Below are 19,671 nucleotides of genomic sequence, written 5' to 3'. Positions count from 1 at the left end.
AAACAAACAAAAAAACAAAAACAAACAAACACACAAAAAAACGCAAAACAAAAAAAAAAAAAACACAAAAAACAACACAAAACAAGAAAAACAGAAAAACAACAAAAACAACAAAAACAAACAAAAACACACAAACAAAAACAAAAAAAAAAACAAAACAAAAAACAAACAACACACAAAAAAAACACAACAAACAACAAGAAACACACAGAACAAAACACAACAACACACGAAACACAAAAACACAAAACACACACACACAAAACACAGAAACGCAACACACAACACACACAAAACAACACACAAAACACACAAACGAAAAGACAAAAACAACGAAAACACAAAACACAAAAAGAACGACAACAAAAAAACAAAAAAAACAAAAGAAAGCAGAAAACAAAAACAAAACAGAAACAAAAAAAAACAAAAAACAAAACACAAAAAACGAGAACACAAAAAAAACACAAAAACAAAAACACACAAAAAAAACAAAAAAAAACACAAAAAACAAAAAACAAAAAAAAACTAAAAAAAAAAAAAAAAAAACACAAAAAAAAAAAAACAAAAACAAACAAAAACACAAACAAACAAAAAAACACAAACACAACACACACACAAAGAAACAACCACAAAAACAACAAAAGAAAAAAACAACAAAAACAAAACACAGAAACAAACAACACACAACACAAAAAAAAACACAAACACAGAACACAACAAACACAAGAAAACAAAACACAACAAACAAAGACACAAACAACAAAGAAAGAAACACACACACAAAGAACGCACACAAAAAACAGAAAACACAAACACACACAAACAAGAGACACAAACACACACAGACACAACACGAACACACACAACACACACACGAACGCAACACAAACACACACACACAACACACAAACACACACACACGAACGACAACACACACAAACACGAGAAACGAACAAACACACACACGAACAACACACACACACACAACACACACAACGCACACACACAACACACAACACGAACGCACACACACACACACACGAACGCACACACACACACAGAACACACACCACACACACACGAACACACACACAACACACACACACAAGCACACACAAACACAACACACACACACACACGACACGCACACACAAACACACACACACACACACACAACGCGCACACACACACACAACACGAACGCACACACAAACACACACAAAACACACAACACACGAACCGCACACACACACACACACTAACTCACACACACACACACACTAACTCTCTCACACACACACTAACTCTCTCACACACACACTAACTCTCTCACACACACACTAACTCTCTCACACACACACTAACTCTCTCACACACACACTAACTCTCTCACACACACACTCTCTCTCACACACACACTCACACACACACTCACACACACACACTCACACACACACACTCACACACACTCACTCACACACACTCACTCACACACACTCACTCACACACTCACTCACACACACTCACTCACACACACTCACTCACACACACTCACTCACACACACTCACTCACACACACTCACTCACACACACTCACTCACACACACTCACTCACACACACACTCACACACACACTCACACACACTCACTCACACACACTCACTCACACACACTCACACACACACTCACACACACACTCACACACACACTCACACACACACACACACATGTCCTCACTTGTCATGCAGCAATAATATTAAACAAACACTGCATACTAACTGAAGGTGCAGTTAAACACAAACACACCTTGGGCGTAGTTTGCAGAGCGGCAGTCCGAGGGGAGGGCCGACTCTCAGGCAGTGGAATGCTGTCGATTAGCTCAAGGATGCCACGGACTTTGTCGTCGGAGATGCGAAGGGAGAGCAGACGAAGCTCGCCAAATATCTTAAACCTACCAGGCAGGGAATCCAAAACAGTTCCACATCATTAAATCATTAATGACTGAAAGAAAACTGGTCTAGTTATGATGCGGCGCCCTTTCTCTGTATATGCCGAGCACCTGAAATTACTATCTGAATTAATAAACAGCATGAGCGCCACTCTAGGGATTTGTTGGTGAGTGTTGGGGGCTTGTTCATTGTGATACATGTTGAAAAAAAAAATCGATAAAAGTATTAACACGAAAGCTGGTCTAGTTCCATGTTCTTATTCTGAGCGTTAAAATCTGCTGGAAACAAACGTTAAACAAACATTTGCTTAGAGAAACTTCACCAAAACAAATACTAGATATTTCTTCTTTATTAAATAAGTTAAGGTTAAAGGTTCATCCACCCTACGTATTCCTGTGTACCAGTCGTAACTATAAAAATTGTTACAGAAAAAAAAAAAAAAAGATCAGAATGGTAAATTAAACAGCACAGTAAAACTACATCACTTAAAGGAGAGCACTCTTACTTTGGCATCCTTGAGTCAGTGACCACCATTGCTCTGCTGAAAACCACCTTCAAGTCAACAGGCTCCAGAATATGAAGGGAAGACTGTCTGAGCTTCCGAGCCTTCTGCCAGTCTTCATCTGTAAAGAACTCAGCCACTGAGTTTTCTAAACCGTGTGTATAAGCATGCGAGATTAGGCGGATGGAACGGATGGAGTTCGTACCTGGTTTGGAATATAACAACTGCAGGCTGGTGAGTTGGACGTCAAAGCTGTCATAGGCTCGAGACATGATGTCCTCGATGGTGTTCTTTCCCACCGAGAGCTGTGGCAAATTGGCCCTGCTCTTACTCGACATCTGCGTGACGCATGCTTATGATGGTCAGAAGGACATTTCTTAAAATATTCCAGGTTTGTCAGCTTCTATAGGCTATACCATATAGTTATTTTCCTGACTGTATACTGTACGTAAAAGCAAGGACACGAATGTAATTTTGTGAATCACAAATGAAGAGATTAGTAAATCTTTCAGATGTGAATCTAAGAAATTCAGACCGAATGAACCTAATAATTGTCATGCCGATGCTACAAACCACAGTCTATCATCACTGAAGATGCTGCAAACCGTATCTACAATAAATAATACTTAGAACATTACCTGAAAGTGTCCAAGATCCAGAATGATAAGGTTGTGCTTGGGGTCGTAGAAGCCCATTTGGGGCACGATCACATAGGAGGCCATCAGGTTGATCTTCAGGTCAAGAACTTTCTGTGTCTCGATGATGTACATGAGTCCTACGTTTAAAAAAAAAAAAAAAAAAAAAAAAAGGACTTTGTTTTCTATTTCTAGGGTTGCTTTGGTTATTGTACGAAGCATAACAAAGCCAGTCTGGGATATAAAAACACACGGTGCAGTGTATTCTTTTCATTCTATTCTTAACTATTCACACAATATACACTGTGCAAACACACACCGGTTGAGGTTCTGTCTCTGAACTGCTCCAGCTTCATGCGGGTAGCGTTAGTCAGTTCGTCCAGCTCCAGGTCGTTCGGAGGCATGAAGAACGCTGACATGTTATTCACTGTCATCTACAGAGAGAACACAAATAAACACACGTTAGGGAGAAAAAAAAAATGAATAACAGCACTGACTATTTCTTTATTAAAATTAGTCTCACTCACTGCATCATAGATGATCTCCAGAGGCTGCGATTCCACATGCAGTCTCTGATCTGCCTTGGCATCCAGTGGGTTGGTCTCGAACATCAGGCTGAGCAGAGGCTTGTCTTCCTCCACCGCACGTCGAGGGGAAAGCAGCGTGGGAGCGATGCCATTTCTCGATACACCGGTTACTTCAAATGAGGACAACTGAGCCGTGATCCTGATTAGAAAAACAACAAGAGGTCACCTACAGAAGAGATACGATATGATCGCTGTTTAAAGCTAATGGATATAAACTTTACAAACATATACATTACAGCACAGAAATTATTTCTTCACATAGCCAACGTTGGAATTTGGGGTCTGAGTGCAAAGTCAGTCATGTTACAAGGTCCCTGGAGCAGTGAGAGCTAGGGGCCTTGCTCAAGGGCCCAGCAGTGGCTGCTTTTCTGTAATGTGGCTTGAACCCCGATTCTCCAATCAACAACCCAGAGCCTTAACCACTAGATTTAACACTGCCCCGATTTATTAGATATCTAGTGCTGTTATTACTGTAGAATAAACTAAAATGTAAAGGGAAAAAAAGAGAAGAGGTTACATTATAGCCTGAGCGGAGGATCTCTGTGTCAGCATGGTTCTCAGGTCGATGACGGACAGTTTGATAATCTCTGGCTTTTCTTTGCTCTCTTTAATGGACACGGACATGCTCACCAACTGGAACCGAACCTTCATGTCTTCAAACTGCAAAACATCAGTGTGCTAAGATCAAAAATGGTGCTACCTTCTGATGAGAAATTTGTAAGGCATAATTACAATTTAGCGTTTAAAATCCGTTATGTAGCTATAATTAATGAACGATCGTAATTAGGGTTACGTTATCCAGCACTCAGGTTATCAATGTGTAAAATTTTAAGCAATAAATTTAGTTTTGTTTCTGACTGAATGGACATAAAAACACTTACATTTTTTGGCAGATTAGGATTTACAGCCGTCTCGCTGTATCCAATGGCAGTGTAGAGTTTGGCTTTCTCCGCTGAAGTCATCAGTGTATCAAACCCTGGCATTGAGCAAGGACAACATTAAGCACCATGATTACATCACACAGGTTTAAAAGTAGACAATAACGTGTCAGAAAGCGACGGAATACCTCGTCTTATATCTCAGTATCTTAATTCCGCAGACCTAGAATGCTGACATTGGACACTTCTTTTAAAAATTCCGAATAATCGTCCCCTCACAAAAAATGTCAAAGAATTACACACATTTTTATGTGTTTATGTGAAATATCCATCAAATCAGGTTCCTGTGATTTGGTTGAAATGTTAAAGTAACCGTATGTAAAGGTGAATAAATAGTAAGCGTATTACTATAAACATTGCACCTGGTACTACGGTCAGAGATGCTGTTGAATTAAAGGGGAGTGGGTGTGAATAGGTGTATCACTATTAGTTTAATGATTAATGAGTGTGTTCGGTACCTCCAGGTTTGATCTCTTTGGTCGGAGCAGAGCTGTCCCCAGACCAGTTCCACATCCAGCCGAACCATCCCTGTGACTGCTCCTCCTCCATCTTTAACCCAGGTCGATAGATCCTCAGGCCAGCTTTAGAAGCCTGGAGCACCAGAAATGGATGGATATAAAAAAAAAATTTAAACAAAAGACTGCATCATTCATAATACTTACCGAGCAATGCAGTGTTAAAGGTGGGGTGCACGATGTTTGAAAGCCAATGTTGACATTTGAAATCACCAAAACAAACACGCCCTCACCCAAATGGGTGTCACCCCTGTTTTGATAGCTCCGCCCACACATACATACGTAACCCAGGCGGAACCTGCTGGGGCAGCTGGCCGAGGGGATATTATTATCAATAAATGAACTAATAGTAATACTATGGTAATACAAATGTGTTTTTGTAGTACTGTGTGTTGTACCGTGAAAGGTTTAGCTCCGTTTCACGTGAAAGACGACGTTCAACACCTAGAACCCGAGGCAGAGGTAACGGCAGAGGCTAATGTCAGACATGCGCACTGAACACCCTCTCCGCCGCGTATTGACAAGCCACGCCCCTTTCTGCTTATTGGCTACCCGTTTGTTTTGTTTGTCGTCTCGACTCAATTTTCTGAAGCATTTTTCAAACATCGTGCACCTCACCTTTAAGATGTCACAGTTATGTGTATGGTATAAAATTCAAATGAAAGAGTGCAGGTAAAATAAACCGTACACTACCTCCATCTCGGCTTGTTGTCTCGCGAGTGTGATGTTAAAAATATCCAGGCATTTTTCTGTCTCCTGTAAATGAGATTAAACAGAAGAAGGGCAGGGCAGGAAGAAGAAAAAAAAGAAAATTAAAGGAACATTATATAAGGCTTTATATCAGAACAGCACATTGTTCGTGCTTGAAGGAATCAAATTTCCCTTTAAGCATAAATGTAGCCAAGCGATTTCCAACCTTTTTTGGCTTCTGGGGGTTTTCCATTAGAGCTACAAAACTAATATACTGTAGCTCAGTAACATTAGCCACTTAAAATGTCATTGTCAAGTGGTTTAAGAAACAGTGACAAACACAAACACAGATTTACTGTGCATCTAAACGTGTATTTACAGTAAATAGACCTTATCAGCCTGTAGCTTCGAAAAAAAAAATATATATATATATAAAACATTAATGATATCAAAAGTGACTGTAGAATTGTAGTTAGTGGATAAATCCTCCTTTCTATAACCTCCTAACTCTACACGTCCTTGTTCCTGAACACACACTAATCAAAATATAAAACCAATAAACACTTCAGAGCAACTGTGAGAAAGCTGCATTTCAAGTTGTCCAATTTACCTCCAGTTTCTTCAGCAGGGTCTCTGCAGGCTTCTTGCTGGTGATCTTGGTCTTATAAAGCTCTTTGCACTGTTTTATTTGTTCCCGATGGCATTTGATGTGCTTCCATGACCACATGTGCAGGGAAGGTTTTACGTTCACCTCCAAGATGCCCTTGATGACATAACGCCACCTGGGAACCAGGTACATAATATTAAAAAAAACTCGTACAATAACCAGAGAAAACTCAGATATCATAAATAATAAAACCAGTCACGCCTTTTTTTTCGTAATTTTAATGAGACTAATAAGTAATGCCGCTCGGTGCAGTGGTTAGAGACCAAACCATACGGTTAAGACTAGAGTTGGAATTGAAATGTAGACAGGTCGACTTATTAATAAGTTTGTTAATCACTCACTTAGAAGAAACTGAAAAAAAAGGGGATTCATGACGCATGTAAATAAATAAATAAATAAATAAATAAATACCTGGACTGTAAGAACCCTTACCATTGGTATGCATTGTTGTGGACAGGCATATCTGGGCGATACTTCCTGTATGGAAGATTACGTGACATCATATCCACAGAGCCCAATAGCTCCAGAATGCTGACATACTGCAGATGAATCAGAGCAGACGGTGTTTAAAGCTCATATTTTATTCATGAAATTCAAGCTCCATTCAACTAAACAGAACTAAATCTCTCATTCTGGCAGCTTTTGTTCACCTGTGGCCTGCTGAGCTCCACAGCCACTTCAGGCAGGTTGACCACAAGATCCACCTTCGGCGAGGAGAAGTCCACATCCGAGCGAGGGTTCATACGAAGCTTAGCGTTGGCCGATATCGGACGGAAAACTGAACAAAGCAAAAGAGGAACGAGTCATGAAAGTCTGAAAACTACATCCAGGAAAAGATCGATTATACACCAGCAGCCACTCACTAAACTGATAGTCATGAGGGATGGAGTTCTGGACAGCCACATTTTGCTGCAGGTACCGCTAAAAAAAAAAAGAAAAAAAAAGCCATACAGAGAATAAGGGCTCAATTTTTATTTTCCTCTTTGTGTAATTTTCCATACAGGAAATTATAAAATGATGTCTTACCAGGGCTTCACTAGCAGAGTGAATCGAGTAAAGTTCTGAGTTCACGTTCCAATAGGCGAAGAGATTATCCAGACGGACGAGCTGAGTAAAGCAAGACACGATTAAGACTGAATTAACACACCTGATGACTTTGAATGATCAAATCCGATTGGTCAGATTCTAATTCACTTTCACCTGTAAGGCAAATCACATGTTTATATTAATGTAATACGCGGTCACCTCTATAGTAGTGATCTGTTTACAGGGACTTTATATCGTCTATACCTAATAATAATACATTATAAGACACGTTGTATATATCTATCATCTAAAAAATAAATACTGATATAATGATGATTTCTGTAAAGAGCTGTTTATGAAATAGAATAATTTAATAATAATGGAAGGAGTCTCTAATGTTCATAACGCTGGAAAGTCTTCATACCTGCTGACTGTTTATCTATCTATCTATCTATCTATCTATCTATCTATCTATCTATCTATCTATCTATCTATCTATCTATCTATCTATCTATCTATCTATCTATCTATCTATCTAAAGTGCATATATCAAATGGTCACGCTCTTTTTGCTTAAACAGTCTGTCATAAACCAGCTTATATACCGACACTGAACATGTCCGACAGTGTTTATGCATCTTTCAACAACATGACATGTTTCCGCAGTCCACATGAATGGAATATAATAAAGTGACCGCATAAATGAGAGGCCTAGAAATCATTGACCGAACATCACTAAACCGTCCCTTCCAAATAAAGTGAGAGTAAATGGGACGAGCAGATAGTCTATAGAGCTTCTAGATATGATTTACTAACAATAAACAACCATAAACTGCTGGCAGGATCACTTGACCGTCTGGTGGATTGGTGGTCACCTGACAGGATGATAACAGTCTACATCCCTGGATTAATGTGTGTCTCTGAGGTAGAATATTTAGACAAAGTCATTGAAATATTTATGGTGAAATTAAGATGATAGAATCTGTGTATCAGTAAATAAAAAAATCTGGATGGTCTACCTGAATTTACACCGAACGGACCGTACGGAATGAACTTTTAAATATAACCCATGAGATATGAATGAAAACGTGGATCGTGCAATGTAGATGCGGTGTATTAAGGTTTTCTTCCTTTAGTAGGTGTACCTTGAAAAACAGCTTGGCTGTCTCATCCAACAGGCAGGGTTTCCAGTTTGCGTCTGATGTCTGCAAAGGGAAAACAAACAGATTTCATAGGGGAAAAATATATCCCCTACCGCAGATAGGCCATCGTCACATAGCTCTTGAATAAATATATAAAATACTCCTAATCAAGAGGATAGATTTCATTTACAACTCGTCACTTACGCGTCAAGGTTTTTTAAATTTTTTTATACTGAACTGTTTTTCACTTGCAGTGGAAAAACAAAGGGGAAAAAAAAACACAACATTTTTCCTACCTGAAGACTAAGGTTTTGTAGAGACACTCCAAACGAGAGAGGCGAATTCGGATTGGTGATCTGTGGTGAACAAAACAAACCGAACAAAAAAAAAAAACAACCTGCGTGTTGAACAAAGAAGCTACAAATAAAATCAGGAAATAATATAACATTAGTTAAATAGAGTACTTACACTATCTTCGTAGCGAACGTGAATATTGGAAATTTTCACCTGCAGGTTTTTAATCACCTGCGTGACCAATTTCTCTACGAAAGTGTCTTGCTTTTCCGTATTGGGATTTTCTGCACTCACAAAGTAAATAGGGTTCGAACGTGAGTGACTGTGTGGATTTTATTTATTTATTTATTTATTTATTTATCATTTAAAATCTGAAAGAGAGTTCGAATCCACATCCTAACCTTTCTCTGCAGCTTTCAGTTTGGTTTCCTCGATCCTCTGAAGCTCCCTCTGTCGAGCCTCCTGCAGCTGCTTCTCCTCCTTTTCTGCATCATACTTTATACCTGAAGTACACAAAACACACAGGGTTTTTTTTTTTTGTAAAAACCATGGGCTAAAATTTATTCTAAAATTCGGATATTTGTTTGGAACTTTGAGTAGAACTGATCAGGCTGCCTTTATAAGGAAAACTGTTCGTTGTGCACGTTTTAAAAACACATTACAATACACATTTTATTTATATGTAGAAAAATCCAATCAGTCTGCTCAAATGTGACGTTTAATAGGAGAAACATATCTACAGTGATCCCTCGTTTATCGCGGTTACTGGGGACCGGAACCCCTCGTGATAGGTGAAAATCCGCCAAGTAGGATTTGCCCCAAGTTTGACCTTTTCACTGATGGTCATCATCTTCCTCTTCGGCTCACTAGAGGAATCTTTCGCAGGGGCACGGCGCTTAGGAGGCATCGTAAGGGCTTAACGAAAAGTTAATTTCGAACACAATACGTGAGACACAGTTGACAGCATAGCGAGATACAACAAGGGAAGAAGCTGGGAGAGGATGCGATGATGCGCAGCCAATCAGCTCAGATCTCGTGCCGAGAACCAATCATGTGCCCGTAGGTATGTACAAAGCCTCTGAGAGAGTTTCTCTCTTTGTCTGGCATCCTGGGAAACCGTTTTTATTTGTATTTTTCGATGAATATTTTAGAAAAATCAGTGATGCACTGAGGCCGCGAAACTTGAACCGCGAAGTGGCGAGGGATTACTATATACGTAATATTCTCAAGACAAAGATGGGTTACAAACAGGTGGACACATTATTTGTCTCCAATCGTTTTTTTTTTTTTATTTCCCTTTCCGTATCTGTTCGTTTTCACGTTCAGAGGCTGTCTGACATACTTTAAAGCCACAGACTGCTGTGTTTATGTAATATGTGATATGTTGTAGAAGGAGACTGTAGAAAAAAAAAAACACGTTAAGGTGTGGAGAACGAATGGGATTCTCCAAAAAAAGTGCCAAAAATGATTCAGCTGCAATATAAACAGCCAGCGTATAAAGTATCCCTTATTGGCTGTTATAGTTATACTGTGTTTTTGATGTCAAATGTCTTTTTAAAATTTCACTTTTGATACTGATTAAGACTCACAGAGATGGTGTTCAAAGCTTAAGCAAGGAAACTGCTAGTGAATGACTGCTACTGCTTCAATCATATATAAACAGCGTGCTAGAGCTGAAACGTGGGAGTGAATAGCAGCTCTTACTGGCCGTGGGGACGATGAGCAAGTAGACCTCATCCAGCGTGGCCTCCACCGACTGCGTGTACAAGTTCTTCCAGGGGATCTTCAGCTCCAGGCGACCTGATGGATCCAAACATCACAAAACATTTTAGATTTCAACATTTAGTTTACTAGTTATACTAAACAAAATTGTTGATATTGGCGTTTTCACGAGTTGTTTATTAAACTGCTATGGAAGGTAGCAAGTTTTTGACTGTGCAAAATTAAAAACTTTTTTTTTTTGCTATAATGTGACTATAAATGGATAAAGTTCTTTAAAGGGGAAAAAAAAAAAAAAAAAGAAAATGTAATTTTTGCCTAATTGCTGTGGTTCCAGACAAAGAATGCTCATCTTTATCTGGAAGACAATCGACTTCTGTGTTTTTTTGTTTTTTTTTAAATGGGTCCACGAAAGGATTTTTGGATGAGACACACCGCCATTACTTACTAGCAAACAATACTCTACATTCACACTAGCAAGTGACAAGAGGTTTGTGCAGCTTGGAGTTTGTCTCTTGTGTGTGTTTAGTGACTGTTGTTTGTTAATAAACTGTAATAGCATTATATACCTCAGAAAGCTAATCAGTTGAACCCAAACTCAATAATCAGTGTAAAAACGAGTTGCAGATACTCTCACCAGATGCGAACTACGATCAAGCTACATCTTTTACAGCTTCTTAGTAAAGACTCGATACGAACTTAACGATAACCTGTCTATAAAAGGAGAAGATAAAACCACGCATCATACCAAAAACAGGAACTAACTGTATGTAGAAAGTAAAGTCACAAGTGGGGAGCTGACAAAAACATCTCCCTATTTAAGCAATAGGTTAAATGTGAGGAAGAGTTTAAGTCAGTCATTTGGATGATTTATCACTTAACCGTGTTAAACCTAAGTCTAAACTGGAATAGAGTTTGTGGTGCTGTCGATGAAATCGCTTTGTGATCAAATGGGTAGTTTCACAGCTTCGGTGCAAAGTTAAAGCTTGAATGTGAGAATATTGGCTGCCTCGAGAATTCGTGATATTGACTCACCTATATGTCCTGCTTTGACTTTAAAAGGAATGTCCAGCTGACTCTGATATGCAAAGACAAATTGGTTAAATAAACCATTTCCATCGATTTGAATCGAAATGCATTTCAGTGAAGCAGCACAGATAGCACACGCCCAATCATGGGCTGTCAAGATACTGCACTTTTCAAAAATGGCTGACAACTTACCAAGGCATTTTCCTTTATTTCCAGATTCCGCAGAATGGCATCACCTACAAAAGACAGAACAGTCCTTTAGGCACCGCAGCAGGTGACGATAAAATACTGAAATATCATCACATCGTCGTAGAAGCGTGCATACATCCTAACACAGCTCACAGCATAAATTCTCTTTGTTTCAACGTGCTCAGTAAAAAGCCTCCGGTAATTTCTGCATTATTAATGAGCATATTTACTACACAGAGACTTAGTTATAGAGTCGGGCTGTCATAACAAATTTACTACACGATGTACCCCGTCAAAGATAAGCGATTGCGAAACATTTCCTTCGCTTTCTGCAGACGTCTTATTAAAATGTGCAGAGAGAAAAGACTTATCTATAAAAACATATGATCACTTTTTGCACACAATGAAAACTTCTGAGGTTGCAAAGCATATCTCAAGATGTCTTTATGGAATTATTGCTTTTGTCCTTCCAGCTGAAATAAACGAACACATGTTTGGAGGTTAATAATAAAACACCAACGAAAGCTGCTACATAGTAGGTCTGGGTCATATGACGATATTATATAAATAACAATCCCAGTATTCTGAGAGAACGGTGGGTCTCGGCTGTACTTCTGACTGACTCTATTGCGATGGAAGTTAAAGTCAATATTTGGATTTCATGTTCCTTGGTTAAATAAATGACTTTTGAGCACGCTAAACAGGACTGACACGATACCGTCGTTTTGACATCCAATCATAGGATAGTAATGTCTACGATACTGATTGGTGTTCAACGTTCAATGGTCATCAATGTTGCTATAGTAAGGATCTGCATAAAGACGGTCAGAAACAGGGATTGATAAACATGAATAATTGATAATAGTCTTGAGTCTCAGCACTTTGTAAGAGGAAATTCTTCACAACAAACCAAGCACTTTATGGTTCTTTGACATTAGGACAAGATGATTTTGGTTGAAACAATTTCAAGACAGAGAAATAAAGAGAGCTCACTGAGAGAGAAACATATCACGCACATTTATGAAATCGCTTTGTGATCAAATGGATATGTATACACACACACACACACACACACACACACACACACACACACACACACACACACAAACACATATCAAAGCAAAAAGTATAAGCTGATATCTGAGAGTGACTGATACTCTCATTAACCGCCAGATATCGAGTCATCTCTCTCTCTCTCTCTCTCTCTCTCTCTCTCTGCAGGCTTGTGCTGCCAACTTATGCAAAACATCAGGGCTGCAATGTCCATGCTTTAGGTTCACATGCAACATGAGACATTCTTTGCATAAAGTACCTCAGAGAATCAGACTTGAATATAGTATAGGTCTTATCCAATCTGATGCTGATTCAACGTTTCAAGATTAATCCTGATATCAGTTGTATTGCTTTTTTTAGGGGTCTTTTGATAAGTCATCTGGTAGAAATATAAAGTAAAGAGCAGGAATCTAGAAGCTTCTCAGAATCCATGTATTATATTCAAGCATGGCAGAAAGTCACAAATGAATACACACACACATACATACACACACACACACACACATATATATATATATATATATATATATATATATATATATATATATATATATATATATATATATGGATTTCTATTACCATAAGAACTGACTAAAGAAATAAATTGGAAACAAATGATTTTTGCTAATTTCCGAACAAAAACACACACAATTTATAGTGGGTTACATTCCAAATGCTTCCATACCGTATCGTGAAGTGCACTAAATAGTGTGCACGAGCCATTATTTAGAACCCTAGGTAGTGAGCGTGAGCAGGTACTACAAATTTGTTTGGTATTCGACCACAGCTACAAGCTAACTAACGTCAATTATAACCCTGACTGTGTGTCCCAAGTGAAGTGTTCATGAACTTGACACGCATCGGTCAGCTCACTAACTAACTAACTAACTATCAGGGTTGCTAACAGAATTAGCATGCTGTCTGAGACACAACATATGAAAAGCACAGAGCTAATGTTAGCTGTGAAGGACGTGTTTGTGTGGTCGTTTGGCAGTGTTTACCTCCCCAGATGCCCAGCTTGAGTTGGGAGCTGTCGAGGTTCCCCACATAGTCCCCCAGGAACCTGTTCAGGACGTCCACCACCAGCGACTCGAACACCATTTTAATCTCTATTCACACACGCAGCGCCATGTTTCCTTCGGTTTCGGATTGAGATAAGTGCACCCGTTTCCCCTGAAGCTCAGCCAGACCAGTTTCCTGAAATAAACATGTATTAGAAGTAGAGTAGGGAGGGACCGCGTGCACGCTCTGAACAGCGACGTCACTGAGAGAGACACGCACGAGCTCCATCCGGAGGCAACGGCGAGACGAAGCGTTGACCTGAGTTCGGGTTTATTCGGGATTTTCCGGTGGAGCGGCGTGACGTTTTATAGTTCTGTGTTTCAGGGTTTCTGTGGTAAATGTGTGAATATTCTTTACAGGATTTTTTGTGTTGAACGTGTGACATTTTTATAAGATTTTTGTGGTGAACGTGTGAATTTATAGGATTTTTGTGGTGAACGTGTGAATTTACAGGATTTTTGTGGTGAACGTGTGACATTTTTACAGGATTTTTGTGGTGAATGTGTGAAATTTTACAGGATTTTTGTGGTGAACGTGTGACATTTTTACAGGATTTTTGTGGTGAACGTGTGACATTTTTACAGGATTTTTGTGGTGAATGTGTGAAATTTTACAGGATTTTTGTGGTGAACGTGTGACATTTTTACAGGATTTTTGTGGTGAACGTGTGACATTTTTATAGGATTTTTGTGGTGAACGTGTGAAATTTTACAGGATTTTTGTGGTGAACATGTGACATTTTTACATAATTTTTGTGGTGAACGTGTGAATTTATGATTTTTGTGGTGAACGTGTGACATTTTTATAGGATTTTTGTGGTGAACGTGTGAATTTATGATTTTTGTGGTGAACGTGTGACATTTTTATAGGATTTTTGTGGTGAACGTGTGACATTTTTATAGGATTTTTGTGGTGAATGTGTGACATTTTTATAGGATTTTTGTGGTGAACGTGTGACATTTTTACAGGATTTTTGTGGTGAACGTGTGACATTTTACAGGATTTTTGTGGTGAACGTGTGACATTTTACAGGATTTTTGTGGTGAACGTGTGACATTTTACAGGATTTTTGTGGGGAACGTGTGACATTTTACAGGATTTTTGTGGTGAACGTGTGACATTTTTATAGGATTTTTGTGGTGAACGTGTGACATTTTACAGGATTTTTGTGGTGAACGTGTGAAAATTTTTCTAAGATTTTTGTGGTGAACGTGTGAATTTATGATTTTTGTGGTGAACGTGACATTTTTATAGGATTTTTGTGGTGAACGTGTGACATTTTTATAGGATTTTTGTGGTGAATGTGTGACATTTTTATAGGATTTTTGTGGTGAACGTGTGACATTTTACAGGATTTTTGTGGTGAACGTGTGAAAATTTTTCGAAGATTTTTGTGGTGAACGTGTGACATTTTTTCGAAGATTTTTGTGGTGAACATGTGACATTTTTTACAGGATTTTGGTGGTGAACATGTGATTTGTTTTACAGGATTTTTTTGGTAAATGTGTGACTTTCTTCAGGATTTCTAACTTTTTACTGTATTTTTTTGTGAATGTTTGACATTCTTGTGGAGATTGTGTGACTTTTTTCTTTACAAGATATTTCTAGTGAATGTGTGACCCTAGAACTATGGACCCTACTCACTATGCTACTCTTCTGCCCAATAAAATACATACATTTTGAAGATGTAAACATGGGTGTTCCACATGTATTTTATGTATCCATGACAAGGCTCTTAATTTTTTAAATAAATTCGTTCTGTTCAGCATTTTATCACAATATACAATATTTTACTCCTGATTTTACCCTTTTAACAGTGTAAATCCAAACTCATGCCATGTTTCACCCATGGATCTTTAGAAATTCTTCCTAGTGAATATCAAACGTCATTCATATTACAGAGGAAATATAGTAAGTACATATCAGAATCAGAATCAGATTTATCGGCCAAGTGTGTTGACACACACAAGGAATTTGGTTCCGGCTGTTTGTGACTCTCAAAAGTATACAGACATAAATAACATTATTCTATACAAACTATACTGTACAAGGCAATGCAAACAATGAGATACAATATAGACAGAATGAGTATTAAATATGAATATGGAATATGACTGATCAGTTATGTACATAAAGTGTGGGAGTGCAAATAACAATATTGTGCAATATGCTTTTTGTACAATATATAGCAGCAGTAGTGTGAGTAATATATACAGATGATTTGAAGACTGACAGTTTTGATAATACAGTACTTATTGATATGAAGCAGTGAATATAATTATGGTGAGTTGTTGATCAGGGTGATTGCCTGGGGAAAGAAACGGTTCCTGTGTCTGGCAGTTTTAGTAAGCAAAGTTCTGTAGTGCCTGCCAGAAGGGAGGAGCTGAAAGAGTTGTGTCCAGGGTGCAAAAGTTCAGTGGTGATTTTTCCTGCCCGGCTTCTGGTTCTTGGGTCGTACAAGTCCTGGGGAGTGTGCAGGGGGGCACCAATATTTTCTGCTGTTTTTACTGTGCATTGCAGTCGTTACTGTGCCTTGTACGTTTTACTGTGCGTTGTTCCTGTCCTGTTTTGTTGCAGCACCAAACCAGATGGTGATGGATGTGCACAGGACAGTTTCAATGACTGCAGTGTAGAACAGCATCAACAGCTCCGATTGTCTATTGATGTTCAAGAGCTGCTGATAGATAGTTTTCAGGAAACTCAGCAGACGAAATATGAATGTTTCTGATAAACAGTGTTTACAGTGATACTGTGATATCAAGGTTTCCCTGTTATTTTCCTGTATAATACACATTTCCCTTCAACAAAACATTTCCCTTCATAGTTAATCTGATAAACTACAGGTTTAATGCGATGTGTAAGAGACAAAACTTATGATGTCTCCTAATACACTGTCTGTTTTTTCTACTATATTCGAAATATTTACAGCTTACCTAGAATAACTAAAGACATGAATGCTGAGGGCGACATCTAGTGGCCGAAACACAGCTGTTAGTGCTTTTTACATCCCACATGAACTGCTCTACACGGTCCTCTATTCTATATAAAATTATATAATAATACAATATAACAAAAAAAAGTTACATAAAAATATGCCTTACTGTATTTATTAATTTATAAACTTAACATGATACTCTGAATTCAGCTTTAGAAAAAAGACTACAATTAATAAAGTACCACTACCAAAGGATCACCTGCAGGTGGCGCCACAAGTCTACTTTTGCGAAGGTGTGAGACGATGATAATTAATAATAATAATAATAATAATAATAATAATAATAATAATAATAATAATAATAATAATAATAATAATAATAATACATGTTGGGTTGTTTGATATTTTTCTAAGGAGGCCAAAAGAAGGTTTTAGCCATTACTATTTATTTTTTCTATTTATTTATTGGTATTATTTACACTTAATTTTGAAAAAGGGATGCAGTTAACCATAAATAAATCTGACTAGCATAAATTGTTAATTTAACGTTGTCTATAAACAGCTATCCAGAGAATATAAGAATTTACTAGGGCGCGCTAAGGAAAAACTTATCAGGCTTAAAATGTCAGTAGTTGTAAAATAAATCAAAAAGTTTGGCTGTTTAGTCAAGTAGGCAGCCTGATCGATTTCATCATAGTTTGTATTATGATCTTTTATGATTTATATTCTTCCCATCCATGTACAACAGACATAGATCAACCAAAGGTATTAGATAAGTTGAAGTCCCTAAACATGTTATCCAAATTATGACTATATATAGTATAAAAGCAAAATAGATGAAGATTTTTTTAGCTCTATGTGGTCATCCCAGTGTATTTGAATTCCCAGCATGTCCGTCATCTGGTACACTATACCCTTACATTATTGAAAAGCTGCTAAATACAAAAACAACAACTAAAGGAAGATAAATTCTGAAAGGCCCTCTAGTATAATGACTACTACTTAGTCTGAAAACGTACACAAATATTATTTTATGTGATGTAGAAACTATACATTCCTTAAAATCGTGACAACATAGATGTATATCTATATGATTATGTGATTACATATATGGGAATATGAAGAAAACTAATGCGGTGGGTTACAATTTTAAAATATACATAACTGAAAACTGAAATAAAATACTTTTAGTGCAACAAGAGATAAATAATTATTGTGTTTTATGAGGGAAATTGATGTAATGGATTTATGTCTTGACGATGGAGGAGATGCATTTAGATGCCTGTTAAAACTTGTTAATATATTGAAATGTTAAACATACTGAACCTACTGAATATACAATACAACTCTATGTATAACATTTATCTGACATCCTGGGAAAACTCTACATAGGGAACTTTTTAGCTGTTTGTTAATATCTATAACTGATCTATAAAAGATCATTTGGGTTTAAATGTGTAAGGAATGAACCTTGAGTGAATACTCTTACAGGAAAATAATCAACATCAGGGTGTTGGATGTGAAACAGAGTAACAATTATAACAGCAACCATAAGAGCACATCAAATAATTTTATTTATTAAAGAACAGCATTGAATTTCTTTGTCATGTCACACTTCACGGCACTTATGACAGTAGACACTGAGGGCTTTAAGAGTTTGTAGTATTTCAGAAGTATTTAAAAAAAATATATATTTTTTTCAATACAAATGTTTATATCTAAAAATTAATCCGTAATATCAAACTCTCTGGTAAAGTAAGAACATCAGACGGGATGGATGACACACTTTGCTGAATCATTTGTTTTAGTTTGTGTGGTCTTCTACTCTCTGAGTTTCTGAGAGCTCTCGAGCAGGTTTTCCTTAAGAACGACTCCATCCATTTATCATTCTTTTGATTCCGAGAAGACTCTCAATTCTCTTTCAGTCATCTCCACAGCATGAAGAGCCACTGGGTTTCATCTTGTAAACGTCCAGGTAATGAGTAGCCTAGTTTCCTAGAGATGAAACACTTACAGTAGTATCTTGGATCTCATATCCTAAGAGTCCTTATAAAAAACTCCATAAAAACATGATTTGCTTTTTACTATAAAGTGACTAGATGTTCTATCATAAAGGTCTGATTGTTAGAGGTCTGTTGAGATGGCTGTCTTTTTGGCAGGTTTTGCAAACTGTTTTTTTCAGCCCTTGGGTTCTTCCCTTTGGGGGCTTTGACACAAGCCTGTCTCAGAGATTTACAGCAGATTATTTTAATCGAATAACCAAACCATTAAATCCCACTCCCTCCCCTGTGACAGCTGTGGGATTTTTATAAAAACAGAGATGTCCTTTAGCAAATCCTGTCAGATCATGAGAATTTGCCATGGTTGAACTTTAGTCAAGATGTTGGAGGTGGTCAGTGGAAAAACACGGACATGCTGGTGAGGTCAGATTTGAGTTGCAGACCAAAAACAACATAAAACTGTAATATTTTTGCAGATTGAAACATTGAGTTTTCTTAATCCAGATTTTTCTGAATCCAGATTTTTCTGTCACTGAGAAGAGGACATTAGGACACTAGGTGGTGACGTAGTGCTAGTGTTCAGCTTTTACACAGCAGCTATTTGCCCTATACCTGAGTGTTCTCAGGAGAGATTTTTAATCACAAATACTTCATACAAAATAGTATGCAAGACTTTAATAGCTATTACAGTTTGTAATAGTTGTCAATAAAACAATAATTGCATGGCACTGATTAAACCC

General features: G+C 37.7%; 1 protein-coding gene across 2 annotated transcripts in view; it reads right to left on the bottom strand.

Moving 5' to 3' along the window:
• vps13a (vacuolar protein sorting 13 homolog A) overlaps nucleotides 1–14,260 on the bottom strand; it is a 44,340-nt gene extending 30,080 nt beyond the window's left edge. For both annotated transcript variants that reach the window (XM_047822855.1, XM_027167458.2), the window contains exons 1-23: nucleotides 13,936–14,260; nucleotides 11,885–11,928; nucleotides 11,699–11,741; nucleotides 10,649–10,744; nucleotides 9,346–9,447; nucleotides 9,119–9,228; nucleotides 8,947–9,006; nucleotides 8,654–8,713; nucleotides 7,510–7,590; nucleotides 7,347–7,404; nucleotides 7,134–7,261; nucleotides 6,916–7,022; nucleotides 6,427–6,598; nucleotides 5,820–5,882; nucleotides 5,070–5,202; nucleotides 4,555–4,649; nucleotides 4,191–4,333; nucleotides 3,614–3,812; nucleotides 3,406–3,520; nucleotides 3,090–3,226; nucleotides 2,657–2,789; nucleotides 2,455–2,572; nucleotides 1,807–1,951 (exon numbers count right to left, since the gene is read on the bottom strand). In XM_047822855.1, coding sequence (XP_047678811.1) covers nucleotides 1,807–1,951; nucleotides 2,455–2,572; nucleotides 2,657–2,789; nucleotides 3,090–3,226; nucleotides 3,406–3,520; nucleotides 3,614–3,812; nucleotides 4,191–4,333; nucleotides 4,555–4,649; nucleotides 5,070–5,202; nucleotides 5,820–5,882; nucleotides 6,427–6,598; nucleotides 6,916–7,022; nucleotides 7,134–7,261; nucleotides 7,347–7,404; nucleotides 7,510–7,590; nucleotides 8,654–8,713; nucleotides 8,947–9,006; nucleotides 9,119–9,228; nucleotides 9,346–9,447; nucleotides 10,649–10,744; nucleotides 11,699–11,741; nucleotides 11,885–11,928; nucleotides 13,936–14,035 — 2,442 coding nt within the window. In that variant the 5' untranslated portion in view covers nucleotides 14,036–14,260. The remainder of the gene's footprint in view (nucleotides 1–1,806; nucleotides 1,952–2,454; nucleotides 2,573–2,656; nucleotides 2,790–3,089; nucleotides 3,227–3,405; nucleotides 3,521–3,613; nucleotides 3,813–4,190; nucleotides 4,334–4,554; nucleotides 4,650–5,069; nucleotides 5,203–5,819; nucleotides 5,883–6,426; nucleotides 6,599–6,915; nucleotides 7,023–7,133; nucleotides 7,262–7,346; nucleotides 7,405–7,509; nucleotides 7,591–8,653; nucleotides 8,714–8,946; nucleotides 9,007–9,118; nucleotides 9,229–9,345; nucleotides 9,448–10,648; nucleotides 10,745–11,698; nucleotides 11,742–11,884; nucleotides 11,929–13,935) is intronic.
• Between the last annotated feature and the right edge of the window lie 5,411 nt (nucleotides 14,261–19,671).

This window comes from Tachysurus fulvidraco, chromosome 14 (assembly GCF_022655615.1).
Source record: "Tachysurus fulvidraco isolate hzauxx_2018 chromosome 14, HZAU_PFXX_2.0, whole genome shotgun sequence".
NCBI lineage: Eukaryota > Metazoa > Chordata > Actinopteri > Siluriformes > Bagridae > Tachysurus > Tachysurus fulvidraco.
Note: the sequence above shows the minus strand (reverse complement) of the source record. Positions and strands in the feature narration are given on the sequence as shown.